This window comes from Rhinopithecus roxellana, chromosome 2, assembly GCF_007565055.1.
Source record: "Rhinopithecus roxellana isolate Shanxi Qingling chromosome 2, ASM756505v1, whole genome shotgun sequence".
NCBI classification, from domain to species: Eukaryota; Metazoa; Chordata; class Mammalia; order Primates; family Cercopithecidae; genus Rhinopithecus; species Rhinopithecus roxellana.
Genome location: NC_044550.1, coordinates 149,761,187 through 149,784,132, shown reverse-complemented (window position 1 = coordinate 149,784,132; position 22,946 = coordinate 149,761,187). Strand labels below are relative to the sequence as shown.

The 22,946-nt window shown below is 45.7% G+C and overlaps 1 protein-coding gene across 1 annotated transcript in view; it reads left to right on the top strand.

Moving 5' to 3' along the window:
• The first annotated feature begins 1,784 nt into the window (after nt 1-1,784).
• The window catches only part of THEGL (theg spermatid protein like), an 81,288-nt gene continuing 60,126 nt past the window's right edge, over nt 1,785-22,946 (top strand). Inside the window, exon 1 of the mRNA XM_010355226.2 lies at nt 1,785-2,348. Coding sequence (XP_010353528.2) covers nt 1,856-2,348 — 493 coding nt within the window. The 5' untranslated portion in view covers nt 1,785-1,855. The remainder of the gene's footprint in view (nt 2,349-22,946) is intronic.

Here is a 22,946-nt window from a genome sequence, read left to right as displayed (position 1 = left end):
TGTGAGCTCAAGAGGCAGAAGCTGCAGTGAGTCAAGATCGCTCCACTGCACTCCAGCCTGGACAACAGAGCCAGACCCTGTCCCAAATACAAAAGAATGAAAGAAAGCTGAGCATGAATATTTTGATGTATAGTGGTACAACATTCATAGCAAGTGGGCCTAAAAGATAAGCTGTAACAATTGCAGTCTGTTGGCTTAGATCCCCTTCTTTCTGCAGTTTTTGAAAAGGCACACCCTCTATGATGCTCCTTCTGTACGTTCACAGTGGGCTGAATCCCCCTCTTTCAATTGATGGGTTCTTTGGACTTTTGAAGACATTTCATGTAGCCAGGGACTACTTTTACTGATTTAAGGGCCATCCTGCCTCTTTAAGGTGGATTTACATAACTCCTGATTGGTTTACAGGTTGAGTTAAAACTCTCTGAGAGTAGCTTTATTTCTCCTTGCAAGTTTTGGGGGATATTTCTTGAATTTCCATACACTATTACACACATCTATATCAAAGCAAGGTTGAAGGAGATTCCCTGATTCATATATGCATTTGCTAGAATGAATCTCCTAGTTCCATTCCAGATAACATTCACAATCCAAAATATTTCTCTTCTAACTTTTCTTAGCATCTATGAGATTAAGTACATACAAGGAATACCCAGTAACGAGCAAAAGGGGTACTTGGGTTTACTATATATTTTGACAGACAACTTATTCCTTAACAGCTCTAGTCCCTTCCCTTGAAAATAAACACATCAGTAAAACTCCACCACTTCTATTCCCCTCTACCAAACCGTCACCACCATGAAAATTAGCTGAAAGCACTCCTCAAGGATTGAAAGAGGGCCAGGCCACCTACGTTTTTAAAGTCTCTTGGTATTATAAGTGATAAAAAAAAAAAAAAAAGAGGATGCCAAAAACAGGGTTACAAGAATTGTGGTATATTTAAAAGATACCACGTTACCAAATTAATGGACGCACCCACAAAACACGGCACACAGTTGTATTGTTCACAAGATAATTACAGCCCTTTATAAAAAAGTAGCTTATAGCATACTTCAGTAGATAGTGAGCCTTGTACTGAGACACAAGTTGTAGATGAATATATTTTTCTTTTAATCCAGTCAGTGTTTGTGACTGTGTGAAGAACTTCATGTGGAGATAAAGTAAAGCATTCAAGTTTGAGACTCTTCTTGAATGTAAGCTTATGTCAAATGTCGCACTGGTGGATCCACCTCCCCCGCACCCCCTGCACCCCGCACTCGCTCCATTCTGATTGTCGTGTCTTTAACTAGAAATTGATGGAAATCAGCGTTAGCAACTGAGGGCCTTAGAATATTGTCAGTCTCGGCATCCTCTCCCAGTATGATTAGGGGACAAAAGTCTGTATAGAGATTGGCACAAGCTCTATACAGATTGGCTCTGGGGTCTGAGGGGCGCCCTAACTAGATTGGAAACTGACATGTTCTACCCCAGGGCCTCTCCGAACGACAGCAGGCGAGAATCCTCGCGCCGGACACCGGCAACAGGGTCAACATCTCGTCTCCTATCTCCACCGACGCGTCTCTGGCTTTTCTCCGCCCCGGGATGCGTCCAGAAGGTCCTGGAGAGCTGTGCGTCCCCTTGGCAACCATACAACGCGCAGGAAGGCGACGTGAGATGGGCCGAGTCCGGCCGGGGCGGGGCTGTGCGGAACTAGGGCGGGGCTCGGGGGCGAGACCGGGGCGGGGCTGTGTAGGGCTGGGGCGGGGCTCGGGGCGGGGCTGGGAGCGAGCGGCCCTGTAGTATCGCGCAGAGAGCAAACTGCGCCTAGGCAACCAGCCGGGAGGGTGAGCGCCGCGCGCGACAGAAGCTTCTGGCGCGAATGGAGAACCAAGAGTTTCTAGGTTCATCTGCGCCGTCCGAAGTGACCGATGGGCAGGTCTCAACAGAAATATCCACTTGCTCCGAAGTCTTCCAGAAGCCCATTGTGCTCAGGATTCTCGACACTCACAGCGAGCTTGGAGAGTCGGAGGATCCCGAGAAACACGAGAATCCCGAGGAGCCAGAGGAGGTCAGGGAGCAAGACGAGTCCGAGGAATGTGATGAGCCCCACGAGTCCTATGAGCCCCACGCGCCCTATGCGCCCCATGAGCCCCGGGACTCCTATGCACCCTACGAACTCCATGAGCACCATGCAGCCCCCAAAGTTCGCAAGGCCGGTGAGCCCCGACAGCTCCGCCAAGCCCGTGAGCCCCGCAAGCCCCGCAAGCCCCGCGAGGCCAAGGAAACCGAATTACTTCCCAGTGCCGCAGTAATGATCTCCCCATCTCTGATCACCAGAGCCCCGCCACGGCCTCAGCTGTCTTTCCTGGGAGGTAGGTGTTCCCTTTCCCTCATCTGGTCTCCTGCTCCTCCCTTCCCCTTATTCCCCACGCGCTGAGCAACCACGCCCCATCTAGAACCGGGGGTCCTAAGGTGGAGGTTTGCATGCAAGAGCTTGCCATATTGAAAGGAACTCGTGTCATTTACCTGTTGCTTCGCAGTCATCAGCCCTTGCGTTTCAAGGGACTCAGATGGGAAACTGACACCTGATAATGAGAGAAACTGAATCTCTTCCACTGCCACCTAATGAGCTATTGTTACTTCCTTTTGAAGCCCTTTTTCATTCGCCTCTACAGTTAGTCATTGCATTCCTCTGGGTTGCACTTTGAATGTTACCCTTATTAGAGCATTTAAGATCTTGTATTTCACCATTCATCTTTCTCCTTAACTAAAAAGAGTGATCCCTGAAGGCAGGATATTTTCGTCAGTGTTGAAAACAAAGCATTCGCTGAGCAAGTATTCAAAGAGTATGCATCTACAAAGTGCTCACGATATGCTCAGTCCCCACCACCTTAACAAGGTAACAGAGCAGATGGGACTTGGGTATAAACATCCTTCCTCTGACCCCACCAGCTCATTTATAACCCCTCACTAATGACCCAATCCAAGCAATTATTTGTCCTCATTGGACCGCCAATCTTTTGGGAAACCAATTTTTATCTCATGTTCTCACTGACTGCTCCTTACCCAGCCTGGATTCCATGATCTGCCATTGCAATTACTCCCTTACCTCTTCCAACATCCCATTGGCTCTCTGGTTATCCACGATACTTCTGACAAAACCCCAACCCTGATTAAACCCAGCCATCGATCTACTCTCTTCTTACACCTCAGCAGTTGACTCTTGCTATGCAAAATTGCATAGTCATACTGTCTGGTTTATTTCAATTTCATCTCAATTGGTCACTTGGCACTGCCTGGCAAGCTCACTTTATTCCCTTAGTAAGTTAGTTTTCCCAGTCTCTGAAGATGACTGACTGCCTTACTCGCCTCTAAAGTTCACACCTTTGACCCCCCACCCAGCTGAAGACTTTGCCTCATTCTTTACTGAGAAAATAGAAGTGATCAATCACGAAATCCCTTATTTTCTTACAATGGATCTATTGCTTTACCTGCATCTGTACCCATGAATTCTGCCTTTTCTCATATTTCAGGGAAGAATTGTGCCTTTTTTTTTTTAATGAAAAGCAAAATCCTTCACTTATGCTTTAGATACCACTCTCATTTCCTGAAGAACTTTCTTCCTGCAGTTATCCTCTCTCTCCTACAGCATCAATTTCTCCCTAATTAATCAGTTCCATGAGCATACTCATACTCGAGAATCTTCCATCTTGAAATAACTCTTGACCCCATGTCATTTTTCAAACTCTCCCCTTCCACCAGCATCACCACCATTTCTCTGTTGTTCTTCATTGCAGAACTTGTCAAAAGAGTTGTCTATACTCACTGACTCAATTTCTTCACCTCCCATTCTCAACACATTTGGTTAGGCTTCTTTTCTCTACTCTCCCAAAACTGCTCTGGTTTACTGCTTTTCTCTCTGCCACCACTACTATCGTCATGCATGGAGATTTCATATCCACTTGGATGATCCATTTGGCTTCTCAGTTCTTTGACCTCCTCACTTGGAAAGATCTTGTCCTTCACCCCATTGTAGGCACCCACTATCAAAGCCATTGTTAACTGCTGTACCATTTCCAGACTATTTGAAGCACTCTGATCTCTAACCATGTCTTAGCTTTCCAGTTCACTCCTCCATGAACCCCCTATCAAATTTTCAGCTTAAGGCACTTCTAATACATTGATCCTACTAACTTTTCATTATATATCACTATCTTATGTCCTGCCGTCTCTCCTTGCCTTATATTCCATGGACCAACAATGGAATCACTCCCTTGATTCTCTCTCCCTCTGTCATTCTTGCCTTGTTAAATCCAACTCTTGCCTGCACTTGGAATAACAGATAATGGCAAGAGAAAGGCAAATAACTATGCCAACTATGCTAACTGACCTTTAAATCCATGCCCTTGAACTTCAAGTGGGCTCTCAGTGCTGCTTGCCAGTCATGCTGTATTTCCCCAGTCAATTTATTTTCCAACTGTCTCAGAAATGATGGTGAGTGCGTGAGTGCTCTCATTCCTCAACCTTCTGCATCCTTTCCTCCTTGCTCTTAGCTGATGATTTCACTTTTTTTCTTCACTGAGAATAGAAGAAATTCTGAAAGATCTTCATATCTTTCCACCATGAAATCTACCAAAATACCAGCATCTATATGTATGTACTCTACTTTTTTTCCTGTTAATAATGGATGAACTGTCCTTGCTCCTATTAAAGGCCATTCCATCAATCTATATGTTGGATTTCAATCCCATCTTTCAATCTCATCTAACTTCTTTAAGCTCTTTGCTCCTAAAATTAGCCTCTCTCTCCTGCATCATTATTTTCTTCCTCTACTGGATCATTCCCATCAGCATACAAACAGGTGCAATGCACTGGGTGCGGTGGTTCACGCCTGTAATCCCAGCACTTTGAGAGGCTGAGGTGGAAGGATCACTTGAGGCTGGAATTCAAAATCAGCCTGAGCAACATAGTGAGACCTCGTTTCTACAAAAAAAAAAAAAAAAAAAAAAAAAAAAAGTTATTAACCATGCATGGTGGCACATACCTGTAGTCCCAGTTACTGGGAGACTGAGGCAGGAGTATCACAGATCACCTCAGTCTCAGCAGTTCGAGGATACAGTGAGATATGATCATGCCACTGCACTCCAGCCTGGGCAACAGAACAAGACCCTGTCTCAAGAAGAAAAACAAAAACCAACTAACCAAACAACAACAACGACAACAGCAAAATGCACAATAACTCTTATCTTTAAAAAAACCCCAAACCTTCCCTGAATCCCATGTGCCCATCCAGGTATCATGATTTCCTTGCTTTGCTTTAGAGGAAAAATTTTGCAATTGAATTACCTGCAAGTCATTATCTACATGTCCTCTTTCCCCCTTTTTCCCCTTCTCTTGAGAACCACTTACATTTTCATCCCCTCCACTTAGCTGCGGTGGCTTTTGCTGAGGTCACAATGATCTCTGCCTTGTCAAATTCAATGGCTAATTCTTCATCTTCATCTTACTTATCTGACACATTAACCTCCTATTTTCTTAGAAGTCTTCTTTACTTGACTTCTGGGATGCCTCTACCTCTGTGGTCCTACCTCATTGATTGTTCTTTAGTCAGTTTCCTTTGCTGAATCCTCCTCTTCCCAGCCTTTAGGTTGAAGTGACCAGTGGCTTAGTCCTCTCAGATTCATTCTTCTAGAACTTTCCTTATTCCTTGGGTGAGGTCATCAGTTCCATGGCCTTAACTATATTCTGGTAACTTCCCAAATTATCTCTAGCCTCAGTTTTTCCCCTAAACTCGAGTTTTATAACCAGTCGTTGATTTATCATCCCTGCTTGAATATCAATTTGGCATGTAAAACATAATGTGGGCCGGGCGTGGTGGCTTAGGCCTGTAATCCCAGCACTTTGGGAGGCTGAGGTGGGTGGATCACCTGAGGTCAGAAGTTCGAGACCAGCCTCGCCAACATGGTGAAACCCCATCTCTACTAAAAATACAAAAACAATAGCCAGGCGTGGTGGCACATGCCTGTAATCCCAGCTACTCGGGAGGCTAAGGCAGGAGAATTGCTTGAACCCGGGAGGTAGAGGTTGCAGTGAGTCGAGATTGCATCATTGCGGTCTAGCCTGGGCAACGAGTGAAATGCCATCTCAAAAACAACAACAAACAACAACCGAAAAAACCATAATGTGCTCACCACTGAAGTCTTCCTGCAACACCCATACGTGCTCTTCCCTTGTTGTTTCCCATTTCAGCAAATGGCACCACCGTTCATTTATCCAGGTGCCCAAAAACCTTGGCATCATTCTTGATGCCTGTTTTTCTCTTACACTCAGACTTTAAACCATTAGCAAATTGTAACTTTGAGCTATATCCTGACTATGACTGTTTCTTAACATTTAAAATGTCATCATCTTTGTAAGCCACTATCATCTCTTGCCTGGTCTAAGGGAGGAGACCACCCCTCATATTGTCTTATGCCCCATTTCTGCCTCCACAGAAAGAAGTAAAAACTAAAAGGCAGAAATGAAATCCACAGGCAGACAGCCCGGCGCCACACCCTGGGCCTGGTAGTTAAAGATCGACCCCTGACCTAATCGGTTATGTTATCTATAGATTACAGACATTGTATGGAAAAGCACTGTGAAAATCCCGGTCCTGTTCTGTTCCGTTCTAATTACTGGTGCTTGCAGTCCCCAGTCACGTACCCCCTGCTTGCTCAAGTGATGACGACCCTCTCACGTGGACCCCGTTAGAGCTGTAAGCCCTTAAGAGGGGCAGGAATTGCTCACTCGGAGAGCTTGGCTTTTGAGACATGAGTCTTGCCAATGCTCCTGGCCGAATTAAAGCCGTTCCTTCTTTAACTTGGTGTCTGAGGGGTTTTGTCTGCGGCTAGTCCTGCTACAGGTCCACTGCAGTAGCCTCCAGCTGGGTTCTTGTCTTGCCCCATCCCTGGTTCATTGTACCTACAGTGGTCACAGAAGTCCCTTAGAACATAAATTATATGCAGTTCTCTTGCTCTCCAGAATGGGTTCTCACCTCAGGTAGTATGTCCTCTGAGACAGGGATCCCCAACCTTTTTGGCACCAGGGATGGGTTTTGTGGAAGGCAATTTTTTCATGGGGTTGGGGTAACTGTTCCACTTCAGATCAATCTATCAGGCGTTAGTTAGATTCTCATAAGGACCACGTAAGCTAGATCCCTTACATGCGCATGCGCAGTTCACGATAGGGTTTGTGTTTCTATGAGAATGTAATGCCACCACTGATCTGACAGGAGGTGGAGTTCAGGCTGTAACGCCTGCTCGCCTGCCACTCACCTCCTGCTGTGCAGCCTGGCTCCTAACAGGCCACAGACCAAACCAGTCCACAGCCCAGGGGTTGGAAACCCCTGCTCTAAAGTCCTTAGCAGGCCTAAAAGGCCCCACTTGATCTGAGCCTGTCACTAACCTCACCTTGAACTTGACCTGATATGTCCATGACATCATGTTCTACTACTCCCCTGTCGGTTTTTGCTCTGCAGGCACATGGGCATCCTTGCTCTGAGCTCAGGATCATTTCACTTGCTTTTTCCTCTGCCAGGGCACTCTTCTTTCAAATACTTGTCATCTCCTTTTCATGGGGTACCAAAAAGAGCATTATTTGGCCTGCTCGTTTTCTTTGAGACACTTATCTGACTGTATGATATATCTATTTGTTCTATTTGTTTACTTGTTTACATTAAGCTCTTATGGAGGCAGGACCTTTGTCTTTCATCCTCAGTGCCTCAAGCTTGCCTGGAACAAGTCAGGAATTAATGGTTGTTGAATGAAAGATCTCTTCATTTGACCTCGGTGTTACCAAATCCAGTGGTTTCTTCTCTATCCTTAGCATTGTCAAAGAGATTCAAAGAGTTAATACCCATAAAGGTCTTAGAACAGATGTAGCACATTGTAAGTGCTCAGTAGATGTTAGCTAGTAGTAGTAGTAGTAGTGTTGTAGTGTTATTATTATTATTGTTACTATTTTGAGATGGACTCTTGCTGTGTTGCCCAGGCTGGAGTGCAGTGGTGCAATCTTGGCTCACTGCAACGTCCACCTCCTGGGTTCAAGCGATTTTCCTGTCTCAGCCTCCAGTGTAGCTGGGATTACAGATGTGCGCCACCATGCCTGGCTGATTTTTGTATTTTTAGTAGAGACGGGTTTCACCATGTTGGCCAGGCTGGTCTTGAACTCCTTACCTTAGGTGATCCGCTCACCTCAGCCTCACAAAGTGTTGGGATTACAGGCATGAGCCACCACGCCCGGCCAATGTGTTAGTATTATTATCTCATTAAACCTCTTGGCAGCATCTAACACAACTGGCTACTCCCTTCTTGTGGCCTCTGTGACACCATAGTCTCCTAGTTTAGCATCCACCTGACTGGTTGCTCCTTCTCAGGCTCCTTTGCTGAACCCTCTCTGAATTCTTGAATTCTAACAGACTCTATCCTGACCCCTTTAAAAAATATTTATACTTTTACCCCTAGTTGGTCATAACCACACGCAAGAGTTTAGCATTTCTATGCTGCTGCCTTCTCAATTTTTGTATTCTGTCTTCTCCGAGTCTGACACTTATATGTTCAACTGCCTCCTGGACATCTCCATTTGAATATATCATATGCTTCTCAAATTGACTATACTTTCAAACGAAGGTCTTGATTTCCCTTCCAGCCTTGTTCTTCCTTCAGTTTCCCCCATCTGAGAAAATATCGTGAAGTTGCTCAAGCTAAAGAAAATCTACTCTTCTTCGATTCTTCTTGCCTCACCTTCAAGTACAATGCACCCAGTGAAAGTTCTGTGTTTTATCTCAAGAATATTTCCTGAATTTATTCATTTCTGCTGCTAACACACTCACTCCAGTTGTCTAGTTGTGGTCACTTCTTACCTGGATTTCTTTTTTTTTGAGACAGAGTCTTGCTCTGTCGCCGAGGCTGGAGTGCAGTGGTGCAATCTCGGCTCACTGCAAGCTGCGCCTCCTGGGTTCATGCCATTCTCCTGCCTCAGCCTCCCCAGCAGCTGGGACTACAGGCACATGCCGCCGCAACTGGCTAATTTTTTGTATTTTTAGTAGAGATGGGATTTTACCATGTTAGCCAGGATGGTCTCGATCTCCAGGCAGGCAGATCACCTGAGGTTGCAGTTCAAGACCAGCCTAGCTAACATAGTGAAACCTCAGCTCTGCTAAAAATACAAAAATGAGCCGTGCATGGTGGCACAGGCCTGTAATCCCAGCTACTCTGGAGGCTGAGGCAGGAGAATCGCTTGAACCCGGGAGGTGGAGGTTGCAGTGAGCCAAGATCATGCCACTGCACTCCAGCCTGAGCAAAAGAGCGAGACTCCATCTGAAAAAAACAAAACATAAGAAAAGACTAAAGCCTTCTACCTTCTCAATTTGTCTTCTAGCTTTTCCTTGTCAATTCCAATAAGTCTTCACGTTAATTCCTTTAGTAAAGCTCAACAAACACTAAGTATTTTATATAATATTTACAAAAAGTAGTGTAAACATTGGGCGACAATTAGCACATCCCTGTGCCTCTACTCACTCAATAAGATTTTTTTTCACCCAACATTTATTGAGTGACTACTAAGTCACTCTTCTGTGTCCTATGGAGTGCAAAGATGAGTAAGACATGGCATTTTGGTTGTGTGCCAAATTTTAAAAATTTATAGAATCGGTTCTATTATTCTGTCACCTAACAATAATATCATCTAATCATCACTGTTATTGCTGAACTTTATTGAGCACATGCTATGTTCGTGGTGTAGGTACTGAGCTGTAGATGAATAAGACATGGATTCCTTCCTTGAAGAACTATTTATGTGGTTGGGAGGCTGAACACATCCACAACAATAACACATCCATAGCATACACAGTAAAATGTACTGGAGTATCCTACAGGACAAGCACTTCATTTTTCTGAGTTAAGTGGCAACAATAACCTCTTTTTATTTTTTACTTATTTATTTTTTTGAGATGGAGTTTTGATCTTGTTGCCCAAGCTGGAGTGCAATGGCGCAATCTCAGCTCACTGCAACCTCTGCCTCCCAGGTTCAAGCAATTCTCCTGCCTCAGCCTCCCGAGTAGCTGGGATTACAGGCCTGTACCACCACACCTGGCAAATTTTTATATTTTTAGTAGAGACGGGGTTTCACCATGTTGGCCAGGCTGGTCTCAAACTCCTGACCTCAAGTGATCTGCCTGCCTAAGCCTCCCAAAGTGCTGATGTTACAGGTATGAGCCACCGTGCCTGCCTTAAAGTAGTGTTTTCTAAAGCAGAGTCTGAATACATTTTAGAGAGAGTCTCGTGACCATGCTACTTCAGGAAGGCCCTGACTTATCTCCCTAAAGTAGGCACCCCCTCCTTCTGCCTTACCAGCCACATCACACTGATTTATTTCCTTCTCAGCGCTTACCACTATCTGAAGTTAGTTACTTGCTTGTTGTCTGTCTTTCCACCTGAAAGGTAAGCTGCGTGACCTTGGACAGGGATTTAAGTTTCTTTATCCTTCTCTATTCCAAAGCTTAAAATGAATGGGTAAACTCAGCATAAAAGTCATTCATGGCCGGACGCGGTGGCTCACGCCTGTAATCCCAGCACTTTGGGAGGCCGAGGCGGGCAGATCACGAGGTCAGGAGATTGAGTCCATCCTGGCGAACACGGTGAAACCCTGTCTCTACTAAAAATACAAAAAAATTAGCCGGGCGTGGTGGTGAGTGCCTGTAGTCCCAGCTACTCGGGAGGCTGAGGCAGGAGAATGGCGGGAACCCAAGAGGCGGAGCTTGCAGTGAGCCGAGATCACACCACTGCACTCCAGCCTGGGCCACAGAGCGAGACTCCGTCTCAAAAAAAAAAAGAAGTCATTCATATGGCCATTCCTGAACACTTTCTAGATTCACTCAAGAGTTACTGAGCTCGTATTAATAGTAGCTTATGTTCATTGAGTGTTTTAAATATTTAATGTAATCTCATTTTATCCTTAAGACAACCCTTTGAAGTAAGTACTATTTGCGTCCGCATTTTACAGATGAGGAATGTGAGACTTGGTATTTTGTCTCCATGCATATAATGGAGGACCGGCATTCAAAGCCATATCATGGGCCAGGCATGGTGGCTCACGCCTGTAATCCCAGCGCTTTGGGAGGCTGAGGCAGTTGGGTCACCTGAGGTCAGGAGCTCAAGACCAGCCAGGGCAACCCATGCCAAAACCCTGCCTCTGCTAAAAATACAAAAATTAGCCGAGCGTGGTGGCGTGCGCCTGTAATCCCAGCTACTGGGGAGGCTGAGGCAGGAGAATTGCTTGAACCCGGTGGGCAGAGGTTGCAGTGAGCTGAGATCGCACCACTACACTCCAGCCTGGGCGACAGCGAGACTCTTTCTCAGAAAAAAAAAAAGAAACAAAACCAAAAAAACCATATAATACCTCCTGATCAGTGGTGAATGAAGAAGAAAGAGAGAAAGAGCAAGAGAGAAAGAAAGAAAGAGAAAGCGAGAAAGAGAGAAAGAGAAAGAAGGAAGGAGGGAAGGGAGGGAGGGAGGGAGGGAAAGGGAAAGAGAAACAAAGAAAAGAAAGACAGACAGACAAAAGCCATATTGGTTCATCCAAAGACTGTGAACTAGTGATAAGATAGGTCAGGCCCCTTAAATGGAAGAAAAGAACCACGTCTGCTATTTTCTCTGGAAGAGCGGGCTGGGAAACATTTTGGGGACAGAGAGTGATACTGGAATTGTACTCCAGGAAAATCAGCCAATGAGTATGGATTGGATGTGTCAACTCCTCCCTACTGCCGCCAAAGAAATGTCAATGTTTGAACACTGCTGTACCCTGTACCCAGGAGTCATGGCTCCAGTTGCACCCTGGGGATTTCAATGTATGTTGCATTTCAACATATGTTTCAAATGTATGTTGCAGCATACATTTAGTAGAAGAGGAAACTTGATTCTGTTGTGAAGAACACTGGACTAGGAGTTAGGAAACTTGGGATTTACTTTTGGTTATATCATAGCTGTGTGTCTGTTTCCTTTCTAGTGAAATGAGGTGGCAGGACTGGCCAATCACTATGAACAAATGTTGAGAGTCTATATTTTAATACAACTGCTTAATCTGATGTAACAAGATGTTGCCAAAGTGCAATTACTATATATTCTTGAATATAAAGACATTTAAATGCTTTTGCCAATTTGAATATGTAAACTTTAAAAAATAGAACTAAAATAGACAAATGTTTATAATTGTATTACAAAAATTTAAATTAAAAAATAAAAGTAACATATTAACATAAATGGTATAATTTAGAAATATTTATCCCTAATGTCATATTTCATGGAAAACAGTTTTATTAATTTTTTCACATGCATATTTGACATCACTAGAGTCATTTTTTGAGTAATTTAACACACTTTTGAGGGCACATTATTTTTACTTCTAAGTTATTTGAGATAGAAAACATAAAAATTTTTTTATTATGGAAATTTCTTAACATACACAAAATAGAGAATATTATAATAAACCCCTATGTACCCATTACGTAGTTTCAATAATTAACACTGTTTTTGAATCTTGTTTAATCTAGGCACCCCCCAACCCTAAATTTTGGGCATCCTATAGGATAAATTTGTTTTAAAGAAACTGCCAGATACCATGTCATTTTACCCATAAATACCTCAGTATGCATCTCTAATTGCTAAGGATTTTTAAAAAGCCACATAATTATCATGTCATAATTACACCAAACAAAATTTACAATTATTCTTTCTTTTTCTATAGAGATGGAGTCTTCCTAGGTTGCCCAGGCTGGTCTTGAACTCCTGATCTCAAACGATCCTCCCACCTCAGCCTCCCAAAGCGCTAAGATTACAGGCATGAGGCATCATGCCCTGCCACAATTATTCTTTAATGCCCACTAAATACGTGTTTCCCTAATTGTCTCAAAAATGTATTTTTACAGTTGATTTGTTCAAATTAGGACTTAAACAAGAGCCTCACATTGCATTTGGCAGTTTTGTCTTGAAGGAAACCAAAATACTAATGAATGTTAAGTAGAAGACAATGAAAACAGACAGGAATGCTCTGACTCATGCTCCATTTGCCTGGCGGCGGGGACATCAACCCTTCCTTACTACAGAAGGCACCAGCAGGCAACAGAGAAATCTGGAAACAGATTTTACTATCTTCCCACATTTTCCCGACTTTAAAAAGACCAAAACTGCTTTCTCCTTTCTCTGGTCACTGTATAGCATGTATGGCTCTTTGTTAAAATATGATTTAAGCAAAGCCCCTAAGCCACTGCCTTGAGAGAGAAATACTTTTGAACTGAGACCTCTCCTGCCCGATGGGTACAGCTCATGTTCATAAACTTCTGCTTGTTTTTCTTTTGTTAATTAAACTTTTTGGTTTTTTTTTTTGGAGAGTGTCTCAACTAAGATCTCAAAAAGGGGAAGAAAATAACTTAGGTTTTCTCCCCTACAGTCTCTATGTCTCTGTTATTCTTCATCAATAGACCTTGTCCTCTCTCCCTTTTTGAAACACCATCTATTTGTCAGGAAAATTCGGTAAAATTGCCCATATTCTGAATTTGATGCATTCTTTGTGATGTTTTTAACTCGTTTCTCTAGCTCCCCTACTTCTTGCGAATCACAGTTACAGATTATGAAGCTCTCCTCAACTCAGAATAAATTATTTTTGGCAAGGCTCTTTGATAGGTGGTTCTGAATGTGCTCTTCCTGTAACATCACACTTTGAGTAAGGTGCATGCTTCTGGCTCTCCCACTTGTGGGGAATGTAAGATTGATGAGTGGGTTCAGGTGAGGTCAGCCCTGATCCCTCAACGTTAGTTCCCATCCACCTTTCACCTAATGGTTTTAACAACCAGTTTTGTTCATTGCCTAGATACCATTATTTTATTAGATTCCATTATTTTATTAGGAGTAAGACAGGGTCCCTTTGAACCTGTGTTTGATGCTGTCGCTGGAAATTATCACAGGCCATCAGAACTCATTCATGGCATGTAAAAGTAGGAACTATAAAAAAAAATTCATCCTGTAGGTGTACTTTTACCTTTACAATATAATCACTATGTGGTTTATTATGTGTGGTTTATTGTGTTTTGTGTTTATGTTTTGCTTTTTTTTTTTTTTTTTTTGAGATGGAGTTTCACACTGTCACCTAGGCTGGAGTGCAGTGGCACCATCTCAGCTAACTGCAAGCTCCGCCTACCCAGTTCACACCATTCTCCTGCCTCAGCCTCCCGAGTAGCTGGGGACTACAGGCGCCCGCCACCATGCCTGGCTAATTTTTTGTATTTTTAGTAGAGACGGGGTTTCACTGTGTTAGCCAGTATGGTCTCAATCTGCTGACCTCATGATCCACCTGCCTTGGCCTCCCAAAGTGCTGAGATTACAGGCGTGAGCCACCACGCCCAGCCATGTTTTGCTTTTTAAAATAAGGTTTAGGGCTGGGCATGGTGGTTCACACCCGTAATCCCAGCACTTTGAGAGGCAGAGGCCGGTGGTCACTTGGGGCCAGGAGTTCGAGACCAGCCTGGCCAACATGGTGAAACCCCTTCTATACTAAAAATACAAAGATTAGCCAGGTGTGGTGGTGTGCACCTGTAGTCCCAGCTACTTGAGAGGCTGAGGCATGAGAACCACTTGAACCTGGGAGGCAGAGGTTGCAGTGAGCCAATCGCACCACTGCACTCCAGCCTGGGTCACAGTGAGATTCTGTCTCAAAAAAAAATAAATAAAATAATGTTTAAAGCTTTAGAGCAATACCCAGCATTTAGGATTATGAGATTATATGTGGGGAAAAGAAAGAGAGATCAGACTGTTACTGTGTCTATATGGAAAGAAGTAGACATAAGAGACTCCATTTTGTTCCGTTTTTGAGATGCTGTTAATCTGTGACCCTACCCCCAACCTGTCCTTGCAGGAGACATGTGCTGTGGTGACTCAAGGTTTAACGGATTTGGAGCTGTGCAGGATGTGCTTTGTTAAATAAGTGCCTGAAGGCAGTATGCTTGTTAAAAGTCATCACCATTCTCTTAATCTCAAGTACTGAGGGACACGTACACTGTGGAAAGTCGCAGGGACCTCTGCCTAGGGAAGCTAGGTATTGTCCAAGGTTTCTCCCCATGTGATAGTCTGAAATATGACCTTGTGGGAAGGGAAAGACCTGATCGTCCCCCAGCCTGACACCCGTGAAGGGTCTGTGCTGAGGAGGATTAGTATAAGAGGAAAGAAGGCCTCTTGGCAGTTGAGGTAGAGAAAGGCATCTGTCTCCTGCCCGTCCCTGGACAATGGAACGCCTCTGTGTAAAACCCGATTGTATGTTCTATGCTGCTCTTTATGCACTAAAAAGGTTTATGGAGATGTTTGCATATGCATATCAAGGCACAGCACTTTTCCTTAAACTTATTCATGTCACAGAGATCTTTATTCATGTCTTTCTGCTGACCTTCTCCCTACTATGACCCTATTGTCCTGCCACTTCCCCTTTTCTGAGATGGTAAAGATAATGATCAATAAATACTGAGGGAACTCAGAGACCGGTGCCGGCGCGGGTCCTCTGTATGCGCCGGTCCCCTGGGCCCACTTTTTCTTTCTCTATACTTTGTCTCTGTGTCTCATTTCTTTTCTCAAGTCTCTCGTTCCACCTAACAAGAAACGCCCCGTGGGCGTGGAGGGTAGGCCACCCCTTCAATTATATTCCCAAGAATAATTACTAAACCTGTTTTGAATTTCTTTTTTTTTTTTTTTTTTTTTTTTGAGACCGAGTCTGGCTTTGTTGCCCAGGCTGGAGTGCAGTGGCCGGATCTCAGCTCACTGTAAGCTCAGCCTCCCGGGTTTTATGCCATTCTCCTGCCTAAGCCTCCCGAGTAGCTGGGACTTACAGGCGCCCACCACCTCGCCCGGCTAGTTTTTTGTATTTTTTAGTAGAGACGAGGTTTCACCGTGTTAGCCAGGATGGTCATCTGTTTTGAATTTCTTATTCCTTTCCCCCGCTTAACCTACTAATTTTGGTAGGGAGAACTCTGTATTTTTCCCATTCTAGCATATATTGAGTGTGTGTGTGTGCATGTGTGTGTGTGAGAGAGAGAGAGAGAGAGAGGGATGGAGTCTCGCTCTGTCACCCAGGCTGGAGTGCTATGGCCCTACCTAGGCTCACTTCAACCTCTGCTTCCTGGGCTTAAGTGATTCTCGTGCCTCAGCCTCCAGAGTAGCTGGGATTACAGGTGCCTGGCACCACACCTGGCTAATATTTGTATTTTTTGTAGAGATGGGGTTTCACCATGTTGGCCAGGCTGGTCTCGAATTCCTGAGCTTAAGTGATCCGCCCGCCTTGGCCTCCCAAAGTGCTGGGATTACAGGTGTGAGCCACCGTTCCGGGACCCAATACGTTTTCCTTGCCCAGTTCTTTGTTGAGGAAAAAAAAGCAATTGAGAAAGTACCTCTTAAGATGGGTTCTTTTAAGAGCTTGCATATAAGGTAGACTTTACTGAAGAATAAATTTTTGGGGAAAATCATGCCTTATATTCAGTCATTTATAATACTTCACTGGAAACTTTCTTTTTTTTTTTTTTTTTGTTTTTTTTTTTTGTTTTTTGAGATGAGTCTTGCTCTGTCGCCCAGGCTGGAGTGCAGTGGCACCATCTTGGCTCACTGCAGGCACCACTCCCGAGTTCATGCCATTCTCCTGCCTCAGCCTCCCGAGTAGCTGGGACTACAGGTGCCCGCCACCACGCCCGGCTAATTTTTTGTATTTTTCGTGGAGACGGGGTTTCACCGTGTTAACCAGGATGGTTCTCAATCGCCTGACCTTGTGATCCGCCCGCCTCGGCCTCCCAAAGTGCTGGGATTACAGGCGTCAGCCTCCGCGCCCAGCTACTTTCTTACTTTTTTAACTTGGTTTCATGCAACACAAATCAGGAGTAAACTTCGAAGGGGAAAAAAACGTAAAAAAAATCAGGTTCTATTTGGCTTTCCACTGTCCTCTTGTAATTTATGTTGCTCCCTGTATAACACCAGTTAAGACATCATCGGAAAGATTTTTTTTAAAGATTTCAACATGTGTCGCAGTTCCAGTTGCTGGGCGCCGCTAGGCCAAGCCCCGCTGCCCTCCAGCCGCTGCCAACCTGTGCCCCCTGGTGACCTGGACGCCGGTGGCACGTGCTCTGGCTCCGCAGTCTGGTGCGCCACCTGGCGGGAGGGCGGGAGGGAGACTGTGGAGCAGTTCCAGCCCAGCTTGTGGATCTGCACAACTACCCCATCCCCTACAACACTGACCAGAAGGCTCAGCAAGGGCAGCATCTCAACAGGGAAGGCCATCGCAGGCCTAGCTTCTGTGTCCCTGAGACGACTGTCTGCAAGGTGGTGGCCAGCACGCCTGGGTCCATCAAGCCCGACCTGTGCCAGTGAGGACTGCACTGTCCACGCAGACCCGCCCGGTGCAGCCGTGTCAGTGTAAATCCTACAGTCTGCGGCCAGGCTACAAATGTCTGTTGACATTTGCATGTAATTGACTAATCTATGAGAAAGAAAACAAACACAAGAAAGCCCCTCCACCACCCTCCTCCTGAAAGATTCCAATGTTGGGAACAGCTGGTGTCTTTCTTACCTTGGTAGAATGCTCAGATACGACTATTCTAGACTTTATTATATATGCTTCCCTTATTTTTCTTTCCCTTCTCCTGACACTATTTTTCTCTTTCTTTGAGTTTTTCTTCTAAAAACAGACATATCCTATTGTAGTCTGTTTATGTAAGCAACCTCGAATCCTTCCAGAAATGGAGGGTAGAAACACATAAACCAATGAAAATACATGTGAGTACATGTTTACAAAGTAGGTTTAACGTTTTAATAATTTTCGTGGCTAGGCGTGGTGACTCATGCCTAGCACTTTGGGAGGCCAAGGTAGCAGGATTGCTGGAGCCCAGAAGTTCAAGACCAGCCTGGGCACCATAGTGAGACCCTGTCTACAAAAAATAAAATTAGCCTGGCGTGGTGGCACATACCCATAGTCCCAGCTACTTGGGAGACTGAGGCATGAGAATCGCTTGAACTGGGGAGGTGGAGGTTGCAGTGAGTGATGATTGTGCTACTGCACTCCAGCCTGGGTGACAGAGAGACCCTGTCTCAAAAAAAAAAAAAAAAAAGCAATTGGAACCCTTAATAGTAAACACTTCCTTAACAATTACTTAAACATTTTTGTTTATGTTTGTTTGTTTGAGATGGAGTTTTGCTCTTGTTGCCCAGGTTGGAGTGCAATGGCACGATCTCGGCTCACTGCAACTTCTGTCTCTTGGGTTCAAGCGATTCTCCTCCGTCAGCCTCTTGAGTTGCTGGGATTACAGGCGCCCGCCACTACACCCAGCTAATTTTTGTTATTTTTAGTAGAGATGGGGTTTCGCCATGTTGGCCAGGCTGGTCTTGAACTCCTTAATCTCAGGTGATCCACCCACCTCAGCCTCCCAAAGTGTTGGGATTACAGGTGTAAGCCACCACATCCAGCCACATTTTTTTAATTCACAGAAATTTAAGCAGAATCTTAATTCCTAAATTCTTAGAATTAATAATGTAAAGGTAAACTGAGGCTGGAGCCAAACCGGGAACAAAGACACAAGGCAAATGGCAGTGAGAATAGCCTTTATTAGGACTCGCAGGCGAGGTTCCTCGGTCCAAAGGTGCGGGCCGAGGAAGTCGCGCTGAGGGAGGAGGGTAGGGGCTTTTTTATAGCCCGAGAGGTAGCGAAGCTAGTTGTACAAACAGGGCCTGGGGGGTCTTGAAACTACTAGGGCAGGAGTCGAGTAAGGGTCATGAGGAAGGGGTCTTTGGAAATTGTTAACCGAAACTGCTCTTTACGAACTTGTGTGTGGTTGCCCAGCCGGAACCTCTGATATATGCAAGTCTGTGGGTATGTTCAAAGAGGAAGGGAAGTCTTGAACAAAGGGCCTGCTACGCTGGGTGGTGCTGCTATGTCGGGTCTAGATCCTTGCCTAACATTCTGACCTCTTTCTAATAAGAAAAAAGGGGCAACGTGTTCATCTGGCTGCTTCCTGCTGGTATGGGTCATCGTGGGGTTCTTCGGAGGTCAGAACTCGGGTATGGGGTGGAGCAGCATCTGATTGAAAGTGACCCGGGAGACTTCTTTCATGCGGTCCTGGATGAAGCGGAGGATACAGGGAGCTATGAGTAGTAAGAAGCCAGTGATTAGTAAGGGGCTTAGGAAGGGTAGGACCTACCCAGCCATGGACGACTGCCACCACCCAAGTGGGGACTCTAATCCTGAGGTTTTTTTATGGAGTCCTTCTTGGACTTTTTCTAGAGTGAGGAGGTTGGTTTCTACTAGTCCTGACTCATTGATGTAGTAGCAGCATTCTTCATTAAGGAACTGTTATGCCCAGACCGTTTGTTCCCCGAAGAAGACCACCAGAGTCCAGAGTCAAAGCCAAGCGGCAAGGATCTTTAATGCAAGTTCGAACTTGGTCCCTCCGTTCTACAACATACAAGAGGGCCTCGAATGATGCATGTGCCCACTTTTTATAGCCCGATGCATACAGGATATGTAAGGTTACAGAGGTACAAAGGAATTCTTTTGGTCACAGTATCACAATTGGTAATTGGTTAATATTCTAAGTTATACAATTAACAGTTTCTATTTGTTCCCGTGCATTTAATAAAACTACAAACGGTTGTGACCTTATCAGGGGCTCTCTAGGTGGTGTTTCTAGGATGTTTGGGGGGATGTGTTTGTGTTGGGCTCAGGAAGTTTGGAACAAATAGAGGAACGTGTTTGTACTGGGCCCAGGACTAAGATATATGGCAGACACCGGTAATTAGAACAGAACAGAGCAGGACAGAGACTTTCACAGCGTTTGTCCTTTCAGCGTCTGGAGTCTATAGATAACCTAATCGGTTAGGTCCGGGGTCGATCTTTAACTAGGCTCAGGGCGCCGCCCGGGCTGTTTGCCTGTGGACTTCATTTCTGCCTTTTAGTTTTTTTCATTTGATCTCTTTCAGAACATACAGGTCCCGCCTTTGTCAGCCGTAAGGAGGTCAAGTGCCCTGCAATTCTGGGCTGCCACCTGGGCAACTGAGGTGATCTGTCGTTGTAAGGAAGCCAGGGATTCTGCCGAAGCTTCGATTGCTACCTGTAATCGGGCCGTAAGGTCTTGAGAGGATCGGACAGAATGAGTTAAGGCTCCAGTTCCAAGGCCAGAGGCCACAAGGGATGCAGCTAAAGAGACTCCAATCATTAGCGGAAGGAATACTGCCCTTGCCTGGAGGGGGTGGGCAAGGGACAGAAGAGAGGATAGCTCGGCTTCACTGCACAGGGTGAGGCTGGGGACTAGGGAGATGGGAACGCATAGGGTAGTGTTGGAAGCCTTGAGAGTTTTTGACAGGGTGAAGTTGCACCAAAAATACCTGCCTTGGGGGCCAGTGAGATTTGGAGGCGCCGATCCTGTCCGGTTGCACCAGGAAGCATTAGGGGTGGAGTAGCAAAAGGGGAGTTGTTGTTTAAGCGGGTCTTGGAACAAAAGAACTTCCCCCAGGGTTTGGCCAGGAAGGGGAAAGGAGGGGGTTAGGTTAGAGGAGTAAAAAGGGCTAGGTAAAGGTACCGCAACCAGTGGGGGCTTATTCAATGCTGCACACAAGAAACAACGGGAGATGTTGTGCACCCCGGCCATATGTACTACCTGGGCCCCTTCTCTGACTAGGGTTAGCCAAGAAAAAGGGTTACCGCTGCCCTGAGGCTCGTTGTCTGAGTTGGCTGTGTTGTCTGGGTTGGCTAGAGCTGAGATGACCTCTTCTTGTTGTTTGATGTCAGAAGCCAGGCTGACGAGGCTGCTTGTGACCCTGACATAGGCTCTATAAATCTTGATTCGGGTTACGGGATAAGACTTGTAGCCGTGCCGGTAAAGGCAAGCCTCAATACCTGATGCCCACCGTGGGTCCTACGGGTCAGGAATGGTAAGGAAAAATGTAGGCACTTCTCCTTGTCCATATGATCTGTCTAACCGAACTGTTGATGCCGGTTGCTGCCACTTGGTGTATGACATGTTGAGGTAAGTAAAATGCATGTTACAATAATGATATGGACACCCGCCGTTGGTTTCTACCCAGTAATTGAGACAGTTATATTCTACCTGATCATAGAGAAAGCATATGACTGAGTTCCACCAGTCAGGGCAACTGTTAAAGGTGGAGAAGTTAAAGGTAACTTGACTCTGGCACGCTTGGGGCCGGCAGTCAACTGTGGCTAAGATGTGGGAACTTAAGCGAATGCTTTGGGTCCAGGTCCCCGACAGATAGAATCTCCAGCGGAATGGGTTGATGGGGGGAGTTCGGGCAGGAGTCTTACCTAGGCTCAGGAGAACTGGATAGCTGAGGAAAGTTAGGCAGAGGGTTGTTACTGGCACGCGTAAGTCATAGTTTAGTAGGGGCAACAGCCTGAGCCATCCACCTGGAATCATGCTGGGTGGGTGCTTTTTTCAGCTGGGACAGATGATACCAGGAGGGAAGGCCGAGGAGCTTGGCAGCAATGGGCGTGGTAAAGATTACGGTATATGGTCCTTACCACTGGGGAGATAAGGCTCGGGGCTGCAGCTGCTTGACCAGTACCAGATCTCCTGGTGCTACAATGGCGGGATTTTTAGGGTTTAGGGAAGCGGGTGTGGGGAGACACCTGTCCGCGTGTTTTCTTAGAAGCTTCCAAAGGCGGGTTAAGTAAGGGAGGTAGGAGGGAGCCCATGGAGCTGCCCTGAGACAAGTAAGAGCCAAGGGAAGGAGAATTATCCACAAGAGGCGGGTTTCTAGAGAGAGTTTGGTTAGATGCAGTTTAAGGAGGCCGTTTGCGCCTTCTCCCTTACCAGATGACTGCGGATGGTAGGGAATGTGGAGCTTCCAGGTAATCTGGAGTGCGGCTGCCACCTGCTGGGTGAGTTTGGAAATGAAAGCTGGACCATTGATTGGATGGTTCGGGGGAGACCGAACCTGGGGACGATGTGCTCTAGGAAAATAGTTGCCGCGACTTCTGCAGTCTCTCAAGTGGTGGGGAAAGCCTCAATCTATCCTGAGAAGGTGTCAACTAAGGTCAGCAGGTAGTGAAATTTTTTATGTTGGGGCATGTGGGTAAAATCAAGTTGCCAATCTTCTCCTGGCTGGTGGCCTCTTAGCTGATGAGTAGGCCCTGGGTGTCTGAGCCTACCTTGGGGGTTAGTGGCCGAACAGGTGGCACATTGCTGATGTACTTTCTTAATTTGGGCCTGCAGTGAGGGAAGGTGAAAGATGGGTTCTAGGAAGTTATACATAGCCTTGGGTCCTATGTGGAGATGTATGTCGGTCAGTATATGTACTGCCTAAGTCTGAGGGAGCACTATTTGGCTGTCAATGAACACCCACCCATCCTTGTTTCGGGTAACACTGGGGTGGGCCATCAGGCTTTGAAGTTCCTGGGAAGAGTAGTCAGGGGAATATGTGGGGGAAAGAAAGAGTAAAGGCGCTCGGGGAGGGGAGGAACTGAGGGCAGTGGCCCATGCAGTGGAGTCAGCTAGGCTGTTACCTTGCGACACAGGGTCCTTAGAATGCTGGTGGCTTTTGCAGTGGATGATGGCTACCTCTTTGGGGGCCTGGAGAGCATCAAGCAACCTCTTTATATGTGGTCCATTGACTACTGGCGTCCCTTTGGTGGTAAGAAACCTGCGCTCTTGCCAGAGAATAGAGTGAGTATGTGCAATAAGGTAAGCATATTTAGAGTCTGTATAGACATTAACCCTCTGCCCTTCGGAGAGAATAAGGCACGAGTAAGGGCAGTGAGGTCAGCCTTCTGGGAGCGCTTGCCCTAGAGGCAAGGGCCTGGTTTCAGCCGTCTGGGTTGCTGTTACGACAGTGTATGCTGCCTGTCAGCATCTATTGGGGGTTAAGACAGAATTCCCGTCTACGAACAGGGTACGGTCTGGG